At 43.0% G+C, this 11,147-nt stretch overlaps 1 protein-coding gene across 2 annotated transcripts; it reads left to right on the top strand.

The window, feature by feature from the left end:
• The first annotated feature begins 500 nt into the window (after positions 1–500).
• Rpl22l1 (ribosomal protein L22 like 1) lies at positions 501–4,048 on the top strand. Of its 2 annotated transcripts, none has more exons than XM_048347130.1 (4): positions 501–596; positions 2,006–2,098; positions 2,257–2,378; positions 3,811–4,048. In XM_048347130.1, exons 1-4 carry the CDS (start codon positions 588–590, stop codon positions 3,953–3,955), a joined length of 369 nt encoding a protein of 122 aa, XP_048203087.1. In that variant the 5' UTR covers positions 501–587; the 3' UTR covers positions 3,956–4,048. The 2 variants fall into 2 exon arrangements, with proteins under 2 accessions (XP_048203087.1, XP_048203088.1); XM_048347131.1 differs by having other exon boundaries at positions 504–596; positions 2,009–2,098.
• Positions 4,049–11,147: the final 7,099 nt, after the last annotated feature.

Raw genomic sequence — 11,147 nt, forward strand, 5'->3', positions numbered from 1 at the left:
TAAAAGATCCCACCGTTGCTGTTCACCCTGAGCTCACACCTGCCATCCTAGCTATTAAGGAGGCTGAGATCTGGGGATTGTGGTTGGAAGACTCCTACCTCCAATTAGCCAACAAAAAAGCTGGTCATGGCGCTCTGGCTCCAGTGGTAGAGCGTTCACCCTGAACATAAAAGCTCAAGGACAACGCCCAGGTCCTGAGTTCAAGCCCCAAGACTGGCAGAAAAAGAAGAAAATAAAAGATTCCGAAGTTTAGATACTGTCTTGCCCGATTGAAAGGAAGAAGCGTGTGGACAAAGATCATTCCTCTTCCATTCTCTATCTGCATCTCCAGTAGCCACAAATGTGGCCATGGCAGCAGTGAGCAGAGGACTATTATAGCTGCGGCCGCTGGAGGGCGCTCACAGAAATCCTGCCCGGCCACGCCCCCAGCTTCCTAGGTTACAGCACACACACCCCACCCCAGCCGCGCGCGCCCCTCCTGACGTCCGGTCCAGGCTTACGCTGTCGGCGCGTGACGCGCACGCTGCGGTATAAAAGCGTGCTGAGCGCGAGCCCAGCCCTCTCGGATCCCACGGCCGGCCGGCAAGATGGCGCCGGTGAGTGTGCGGGCGCTCGGCGGGGCCGTGCTAAGTGTGCGGGCGCCCGGCGGGGCTCCTGACGCCCCCCGGCGAGCAGGGTGGGCTCGAGAGTGGGGCAGGAAACGCCGGGGTCAGGAATACTGCGGAGGCGCCACGTGCCGGGGCGGGTTCCCCACCGCCCAAGGCTGTTCCAGGCCTGCGGCCCGGGCTCGCGCAAGGCAGCGGCCCGGTCCCCGGGCCCCGGACCCCGCACCCCGCACCCCGCGCCATCACGGAAACTTGGCTTGAAAAAGTTTACAAAAACTTTAAAATGAAGTTGAGGAAGAGTTTTAAAGCGCAACAGTCAGTTGGCCCCGCGCCGGCTGCTCGCGCCTGTCATCCCGGCTACGCAGGAGGCTGAGCTCTGAATGGTCGAGGTTTGAGGCCCGCCTGGGCAGGAAAGTGTTGAGACCCCAAACAGAACGAGCGAAAAGCCAGGCTAGAGGCGTGACTCACGTGGTAGAGCAACCCAGGAAGCACAGGGAGCTGGTCACGCTAATTTAATAATCGAGTCTCCAGCATGACTCAAATATCTGGTCATTAACACGAGACAAAATATTTCAGAGAGCATTTGAAGATTGTCTTGGAGGCAAAGCCCAACATCTTGCTAGTCTCTACCAAGTTTCAGATTTTGGACGGTGGGGTCCCGGCAGGGTGGCACAGTTTACAAGGCTGTCTGTGAAAGCAGATAGATCCATCTTCAAATGGGCCTTACTTGAAAATGGCACTCTGATTTAAAAAAAAAAAAAAAAACAATGCCAGGATTGGGTGCCACAGGCATAGTTGGTTGAGTCCTGATGATGATAGCTAATACCAAAGTCAGAATGGTTTTTAAAACGTCAAGAGCAATGCCTCATCTCATACCTGTATCCTTGCTACTCAGCCTCGGTAGCTAGGATGGCAGTTCAAAGCTGGCACAAGAAAATCCATGAAACTCTTAACCTCCAATTAACCTGCTTTTAATGGAGCTGTGGCTCAAGTGGTAGACCCCTCGCCTTTAGCCAGAAAGCCCAGGTATAGCACCCACGACCAACACACAAAAATTTACTTGGGGATAAATACACAGTTTTTTCTTAATTCTGCATGATTTCTGTATTTGTAACCTTCATGGTACATAGTGTAAGGTCCGCCCTGGGAGGGCTCCATGCAGATGCCCCTCACCTGGTTAAGTCTCCACCCAGTTACCTGGGTAACCAGACCAGGAGGCAGTTACCTCCCCCTGCCCTAGATAAAGCTGGGCCAGGTGGGGGGTCACCCCCTCTCTCTGGCCGTGCATCATCTCAGCCACAAGCCAGCAGTTCAGTAATAAACCTATCACATAGTACTTAATATGTTTTGTGTATGAACTAAACTGTCTTGCCCTGTCATAACTTACTTATTTTGTGTAGCAGAAAGACAAGAAGCCTAAAAGGTCAACCTGGAGGTTTAATTTGGACCTTACTCATCCAGTAGAAGATGGAATTTTTGACTCTGGAAATTTTGTAGGTATCATTTTACTGGCTTATTTCTGTCATTGTGTATTTATTGATTATTGAAGTCTACAGTCAATATTAATTGAAGTTGTATTCCTAGGGTCCCTTCCCTAGTGAATATCTAGGGTTTTCTTCCCTAGTTTTGCATTTTTTCTGTTTTAAAATAGGAACAATTTCTTCGGGAGAAGGTTAAAGTCAATGGGAAGACCGGAAATCTCGGGAATGTTGTTCACATTGAACGCTTCAAAAACAAAATCACTGTTGTTTCTGAGAAACAGTTCTCTAAAAGGTTGGTACTTGTACACATTTTAATATAATATAAATATATTTTAATATAATATAAATAATAGTTGTGGAATAGTTGCCAGAATTTTGGAGGTGCTTTCATATTTGGATGTGTTGTTTTGGGGGATTTTGTTTGTTTGTTTTGCCAGTCCTGGGGCTTGAACTCAGGGCCTGAGCACTGTCCCTGGCTTCTTTTTGCTCAAGGCTAGCACTCTGCCACTTGAACCACAGCGCCACTTCTGGCTGTTTTCAATATATGTGGTGCTGAAGAATCAAACCCAGGGCTTCATGGATACAAGGCAAGCACCCTACCACTAGGCCATGTTCCTGGATTTTTTTTTTTATGTGTAGTTGAGAAATAATTCTCACTTGGCAGATAAAATGTTGTCTTAATGTAGTTTTGAAGGTTTAGCAGCCAAGCAAAGGCAAAATCTCTCATCATCTTGCTGTCAATTTTCACTTGCTCAGTGAATACTGTTACAGTGTGAAAGCTCTGTAGTAGAACTGGGTAGCCTAACAATGAGCCCAGGGTCCGATGCCTACTTCTCTAAGGAGGATTTTGATTGAGTAGTCTATAAACTTTTACACAAAATGCAGGAGTGAGCCTAGTGTATTGGGATTAACTGTTCCCACAGAATGAGCCGGAAGAGGGAAAATGAAGGCAGAATACTACTTGCAAAACTCTCCAACACCTAGATTTAGCCCTGTCACAGACTGTCTCAAGCTTATGTAAGGTGTGGGTAGCGATAGTGAGGGGTAGTGAAGGGAATATTGACTTCAAGGGTGAGATTGTGTATTAAATAATTTAGTGGGCAGTAAAAAAATGCAGAGCACGCCGCACTGCTGTCCTCCAGCCCACCTTTCAAATCCTCTAGGGAGCTGCATAGAGTACAAGTTGTAACTGAGCCTGGGAACAGCTCTCTGTGTCCAGCAGTCTTGTACATTGTTTAATAAAAAGAAAGGGAACTGGGGCTGGGAATATGGCCTAGTGGCAAGAGTGCTTGCCTCCTACACATGAAGCTCTCTGTTTGATTCCGCAGCACCACATATATGGAAAACGGCCAGAAGGGGGGCTGTGGCTCAGGTGGCAGAGTGCTAGCCTTGAGCGGGAAGAAGCCAGGGACGGTGCTCAGGCCCTGAGTTCAAGGCCCAGGACTGGCCAAAAAAAAGAAAGGGAACTGGGCACCAGTGGTTTCCTAATCCTAGCTACTCAGTTCAGAGCCAGTCTTGGTAGGGCAATCGGGAAGCAGAGCTATGGCTTAAGCACAAAAGTTCAGACCGCACCCAAGTTCAAGCCCCAGAACCAGCATTAAAAAAAAATAAAGGAGAAGGTTTGGGGGCTAATGGGGGATTTCAAAAGATGACTGCAACAGTGGGTCTTATACACATAGAAAGGATTGTATTGCTTAATAAAATTCATGGTTTTTGTTTTTAAGGTATTTAAAATACCTTACTAAGAAGTACCTGAAGAAGAATAATCTTCGTGATTGGCTTCGAGTGGTTGCATCTGACAAGGAGACTTACGAACTTCGTTACTTCCAGATTAGCCAAGATGAGGATGGCTCAGAATCTGAGGACTAGTTGGCTTTCTGTGTCCGGCATTGCTTTTTTACTAAATGATATGTGAAAAGGAAATGTCTAGAGATGCAGTGAATAAAAATTATTGTATTATGACACTGTTAGGTGGTTATTTAAGATGATGTTTACATGGGTTTACCTTTGATTTCTGTAAGCAGTGTAAAAAACAGCTGATAGAATTTTTCCAGGAGTTCCAAATTCTCAGTAGGAAATTGAAGCCATTTTCACAGATAGCTCTAGATACTGGGGTGGAAACTCATTATTTGTAAGTGATAGCCTAGGTTCCACAGAGGTGCTGGGGATTGATGTACTTCTGATCAGCATGAAGGTTCTATGTGAGCTGTAAGCTATTTAATTTCTAAACACCGTAACTTAAAACCTGGAAATAATGCTTGCCTACTAGCTGGGAACCAAGTCTGAAAAATTTAGTTAGTAGGCCCTTTTCTCATACCCCACTAAAGTGACTGAAATTTCCCATTTGTCTCACTGCACCCAAAAATGACCCAGTTTGTGCCTTTTCTGCTGAGTACAGTGAGTAATGACACCCAGTTTGATTAAGATTCTAAAACTGTGCTCCAAATATGGTTGTGAGGGAAATCTGAATGTTACAAGCCACTGGTTTTTTTAAGCAGATGGCCTTATGATATTTGAGTTGGGCGGTGGTTTTCTGTTTTCTCTTTTCTGCCTTCCCCTACTTCCAGGCCATCCTCTTAGTGACCAGAGGCTAACCCCAGATCTGGTCCCTCTTGCAGACCACAACTGCTTCTCTGTACCTCAGTGGAGACATTTCTCTGCTGGGGGCAAAGTACATCTTTGGGCCATCATTCCTCAGATGAGTAAACTCTGCTCAGAGGCTGATAACTGAGGGTGGCAGTTTTAAGGCAGCCCAGACAGGAAAGTCCATGAGATAGCTCCAATTATCTACCAAAAAGTAGAGCTGTGGCTCAAGTAAATGGTAGACTGCTATCCTTGAAGTCAGCATCCGTCCATGATGAGTTCAAGCTCCAGGACAGGCACAAAAAAAATGTTCTTTCTAGTATATCTGAGTCTTGCTTTTTAGGCTAAAGAAACAGTTCCCTTTGTGAAGTAGAAAACATGGAAGCCAGGTGCTTGGCTCATGCCTGCAATCCTAGCCAACTACTCAGGGAGACAGATCTGAGGATCACTATTCAAACCCAGCCAGGGCAGGAAAATCCATGAGACTAGTCTCCAATTAGCCACTAGAAAACGAAGCAAGTAGTGCTAAGGCTGCTCAGACCAAGAGTGCCAGCCTTTAATCAGAAAGCTCAGGGACAGGGCCCAAGTCAGGGAGGAGGCATAGAGTAGAAATGCATTTAGGGTGTTGATGGTTATCTACAACAAAAATATTAATTTTCATAGAAAAGATCAATGCAAAGTAAAGAGCAGTCTTATGAGGACCATATCAAATACATGTGTGCATGTATATACGCCACACATACTTAACTACCACTTGTGGAACTGAGTTAATTCAGTTCTATGAGGGACTGCAATCGTATACTTTTGCCACTAGGTGGAGATAAATGTTTGCTACTGGAGAATTGTTATAAAAGGGGTGTTCGATAGATAACATTTACTATACTGCACAGCACAAACTTTTTTAGAGTTGTTACTTCAAGCATTTAGAATATCCTCAGTTCTCATTTGCCTATGCACAAGCGTCATATTTCACATACCCTGTGGATATAAGCATGCTTAATAAATTCTGTTTTTAATAATTCTGTTCAAAAGGGCCTCAAGTCACATTCTACTCCTGGAGAGGAGCTGTTTGTTGATATTTCAATTAGGAAACTTCTAAATGCATGTTATAAGCCCTTATTTTAAAACCTAAGCCAGGCACTGCTGGCTCCTTCCTGTAATCTTAGGTACTCAGGAGGCTGAGATCTGAGGATCACAATTCAAAGCCAGCCCAGGCAGGAAAGTTTGTGAGACTTTTATCTCCAATTAACCACCAGAAAACCGGAACTGGCACTGTGATGCAAGTGGTAGAGCATAAGCAAAAACCAAAAGCCATATGTAGCAATAAAAAGGCTTGAATTCTAGGTAAACATTTTTATTGGCTTACATAGGTAATATAGAGATGGACTTCACTGTTACATTTCTGCACATGATAAACATTGCTTCTGTAGTGTGTGTTCCGTGTAGCCCTATGATTTATGCCAAAGAATTCCCCACCCATCCTTATATACACACAAAAACGTGCAAAGTAAAACAAAAAGTTATTCAAATGTAGCTAGGCATTCTTGTCTGGGTGTTTTTTATCTAAGAATTCTATCTAAAAGATTTTTGTCATTATTTAATGGCAAGATACAACCTAAACTAGAATGAAGCCTTTATCTCACTTTATGGGAAGATTCATTATACATGCACACACATACACAGAAATTGTATATTGGTTTTTTTTGCCAGTCCTGGGGCTTGAACTCAGGGCCTGGGCACTCTCCCTGAGCTTCGTTTTGCTCAATGCTACCACTCTACTATTTGAGTCACAGCGCCACTTCTGGCTTTTTCTGTTTATGTAGTACTGAGGAATTGAACCCAGGGTTTCATGCATGCTAGGTAAGCACTCTACCATTAAGCCACATTCCCAGCCTTTGTGGTACTTTTTATTGCGTGTATTCCAGTAGGAGTGTTACAATAACTATCATATCATATGTATCATATTGCATGTATCGTGTATAAATATAAACATGTATATACATGTCACATGCATGCATGCATACATACACACACACTTATGAAACCAGGTGTTTACACTCCAGACCCAAAGTCCAGGAGCTAGGTCCGGCCACTCAGCCCCATATGCCAAGGAAAGAGCCGTGGCGAAGTGCAGAGGAAGGAGATTTTATTCCATGCCACCATGGAAGACAGACAGCCCTTCAGGAGATCCCAGCCATCTTCAGAGGCGCAGATGGGCTTCCCTAGGGAGAACTGGGGCAGGGGGAGAAAGGGATGAGCAGTTTAGTCAAGGTCACAGGTATGGCCCAGTCTTTGTCCCTGGACTTCTGTAGGAGTTGTTACCACTTTACCTTTGGGACAAGTTTCCTGGTGGATGATTTGCTAAGTTTTCAGCTGTTTCCTTTCAATGAAGAGGGCATAGCCTATTTGAGGACTCGTTTGTCTCCCTTCCCCACAATATGCTTAGCACTGAATCTTCTCTCCTTCCAGAGCACAAGGTGATTGCAAAGAGACCATGCAGAGAATATCTCTGTCCAAAGGGCACAAGCACAAAGCTGGGGGGCTATTAACTAATTCACAGCAAAAGTAGCTTGTAAGTTTACACACACAACACACCTGACCAGGAAGCCCAGGCAGACTAGGAACTCACAATCCTCTTCCCTCTGCCTCACAAGTGTTGGGGTACTGAATTCCAAAATGCTGTTTTCTCTCAGATGTTCAGAAAAGTAAGGTAGCTTTTAGATTTACTAAAGAAAAAGACAAATATGGCAGATGCCTGTTGCTTCTGCATGTGATAGGAGTCTGTCCTGTGAGGGACTAAAGACAAATAGCCTGGGTGACAGAGCAAGACTTCAGCATTAAATAAATAAGCAAATGGGCAAGGAATGTGGCTCAGTGGCGGAGTACTTATCTAGTATACATGAATCCCTGGGTTTGATTCCTCAGTACCATATAACAGAAAAAGCCAGAAGTGGCACTGTGGCTCAAGTGGTAGAGTGCTAGCCTTAAGCAAAAGAAGCGCAGGGACAGTGCCCAGACCCTGAATTTAAGCCCCAAGACTGGCAAAAAATAAAATAAGCAAATAAGTCAATAAACAAATACTGACATCAGGGTATTTCATTCCTAATCAAACAAAGATACATCCCTGATTTAGAAAGCACAAGCTTGAGTTAAATGAGAGAAAAAAAAGAAATAGGTAATTTTGAACTGGATTTCTTCTCAGAGGACTTTTTAATGACCAGTCTTATTTCTAATAATAATCATCAACCAAAGAAAGAAAAATATATGTGATTTTTAATGCATCTTTGTTGCTGGGGTTAGGAAGAGGACATATCTCTTATTAAACATCTTCAGCTGACATTTTTTTCATGCACTGATAGACATCTGGCCAACTTCGGTATTATGTAGCTCAAAACACATTTATTCTCTCAGAATTCTTAAGGGACTCTGTGCATTCTCTGGATGCCAAAAATAACAACTAGATCAGTGAGTTCACATAAATCATTGGATCATAGAACATGAAACAGCAAAAAGAAACCAGGAATTCAATAATAAATATGGCAAGGTGCACAAACAAGAGAATTAAAACCAGATGAGAAGGAGGCTTTCAGGACAGAAGGTCAAGAAGCCAGACTCCCCACTCCCTCAGCACCCCAGAAGAATCCTCTGATGGTGCTCTTTCTTGGTCAGCAACTTTCTGCTCCAAGCTGGTTTTGGAAAATTTATGTGACAGGTTTGAGGCTTTCCCATACAAACAAACAAAAATCAATGTAATTTATTTTAGTTTGCTCACAGTCCCAGACCATTGTGCAATGAAAATTATTGGAGTTAGAGGCATGGCTCAGTTGGTTGAGCACTAGCCAATGAGCAAAAATGCCAGGTACAGAGTTTGAGTCCCAGTCTTGTACCCAAAAAGAAAAAAAGAAAAGGGCTAGGAATGTGGCTTAGTGGTAGAGTGCTTCCTAGCATGCATGAAGTCCTGGATTTGATTCCTCAATACCACATAAACAAAAGAAAGTGCTGTGACTCAAGTGGTAGAGTGCTAGCCTTGAGCAAAAGAAGCTCAGGGACAGTGCCCAGGCCTGAGTTCAAGCCCCAGGACTGGGGAATAAAAAGAAAAGGAATTAAAGGAAATTTGTGATTGTAGATTTTAGAGTACAATAAAAAGATTGCCAAGCCAGGTGATGGTGGCTCACACCTATGATCCTAGCTACTCAGGAGGCTGAGATCTGAGGATTGCAATTCAAAGCCAGCTTGGGTAGAAAAGTCCCCATGAGACTCTTACCACCAAGAAACTACTCAGAAAAGCCAAAAGTGATACTGTGACTCAAGTGGTAGAGTGCTAGCCTTGAGCACAAACTGGCCCAGAGACAGTGCCCAGGCCTTGGATTCAAACCCCAGGACTGGCAAAGAAAAAAGAAAACAAAGCTAGCCCCAAACCAGATGCCAGTGGCTCACACTTGTAATTCTAGATTATCAGGCTGAGATCTGAGGATCAAAGTTCAAAGCCAGCCTGGGCAAAAAACTGCAAGAGACTCAACCACCAAAAAGCCAGAAGTAGAACGTCTCAAGTGGTAGAGCACTAGCCTTGAACTAGCTCAGGGATAATCCCCAGGCCCTGAATTCAAGCCCAGATATGGGCACAAAAACTTCACCTTCAAAAGATATAGCTGAGTGCTATTGGCCTGAATCTAGCTCCTCAGGAAATAGAGTTTGAAGCCAACCCAGACAGAAAAGGCCAAACAATTCTTTCCCCAAATAGCCAGTAAAAGATAGGGTAGGAGGCATGGCTTAAGTGGTAGAGCACAAGATGAACAAGCAAGTTGAGCAAGCTGAAAGCCCTGAGTTCAAGCCCTGGTATCAGCAAATACACACACACATACACACACACGCATGCACACACATATGTATGTCATATATATTCCTCCATTTTATATATGTCTTCATTTTATGTATATACATGTATGTATTTATATTTGTTTTTATAAACATTTATATATATCTATTTATATACCTATGTGTATATGATGAAGGAATTTTTATTACTTGTGTCATATAACTATTTTAGCCCTACTTTTTCCACATTGTATGGAGTCAGAGTTATCTGTCTCAATTGCAACTCCTAAGACCTCAAATAAAGTCCTTTAGCATTTATAATTTTGGTGTTTGAATTACTTGTCCCTTTTATATATGTAATTTTGGTAACTGTTAGTTCCTCAAACAAATCCCCTGCAGATACCAAACAATAACTTTCTTTCTTTTTTATGCAAATTATGTTTCACTGATAAAAACACAAAAATATTACATACTCATGAGGTACCATGTGACATTTCAGTATGATTTCAATATGCATATATGTTGTATAATGTTTACACAGGATAAACATATCTGGTTCTGCAAACATTTACCTTTGGGTATATGTTTTGGTAATTAGTAATGGGATTTGAACTTAGGGCCTTGCTCTCACTTAGCTTTTTCACACAAGGCTCTACCACCTGAGCCTGGCTTTTTGCTGGTTAGTTGGAGATAAGAGTTTCTTCGGTTTGTCTGTCTGGATTGGGCTCAAATCAGAATCCTCAGATCCAGCCTCATGAGTAGCTAGGATTGGTGGCAAGAGACACCAGAGCCTGGCAAACATTTATTATTTCTTTATTCTGGAAAAAAATTAAATTATTCTTCTAGTTTGTCTCTTTTTTATTAAATTTAATTTATTGTCAAGGTGATGTACAGAGGTGTTACAGTTACATAATAAGGTAGTGAGTAAATTTCTTCTCATACTTGTTATACCCTCCCTCATTTTTCTCTCACCTTTCCTCCCTCCCAGCCTGCTAGTTGTACAGTTCCTTTCCAACATATTGTCTTAGGAGTATTGCTGTTGCATTGGTTCACCCTTTATTCTTTGTCTCACCATTCTGATGTTCCCATTCTCTTCCCTAATTCAGGCAAACATATATACAATACCCAGTGTACCAAAATCAAATACAGTAACAACAGGGCATAAGCCATGGGAGATTCACATAGTACATTAAAAATAACAACAATAGAATCCTTTTGTTTCCATATCTTAGAGTTCATTATGGTTAGCCTCACTTTATATGATCATATGCACATAGTTGTTGGGCTATTGTGATCCTCTGCTAGGACTATCCTAGACTTTTTTGTTTTGTTTTGTCTTGTTTTTTGCCAGTCCTGGGGCTTGCACTCAGGGCCTGGGCACTGTCCCTGAGCGTCTTTTGCTCAAGGCTAGCACTCTGCCACTTGAACCACAGCGCCACTTCTGACCTTTTTGTACATATGTGGTGCTGAGGAATTGAACCAGGGCTTCATGTATGCAAGGCAAGCACTCTTACCACTAAGCCATATTCCCAGCCCTATCCTAGACATTTTTATGTTTATATAGTAATTTGTTTTAGAGACATGATGTAAAGTCACTGACCAAAACATGTAGAAATACCATTTGAAGAGATGTTTGTTATTTTACAGACAAGTTCTCTGCTTT

Source organism: Perognathus longimembris, chromosome 5 (assembly GCF_023159225.1).
Source record: "Perognathus longimembris pacificus isolate PPM17 chromosome 5, ASM2315922v1, whole genome shotgun sequence".
Classification (NCBI taxonomy): Eukaryota; Metazoa; Chordata; class Mammalia; order Rodentia; family Heteromyidae; genus Perognathus; species Perognathus longimembris.

What these genes read in the sequence shown, in the direction of transcription:
- Rpl22l1 (XM_048347130.1), top strand. An exon ending in TTTTTGACTCTGGAAATTTT is followed by an intron (nt 2,099 to 2,256) that starts GTAGGTATCATT and finishes GTTTTAAAATAG; the next exon opens with GAACAATTTCTTCGGGAGAA. An exon ending in GAGAAACAGTTCTCTAAAAG is followed by an intron (nt 2,379 to 3,810) that starts GTTGGTACTTGT and finishes TTTGTTTTTAAG; the next exon opens with GTATTTAAAATACCTTACTA.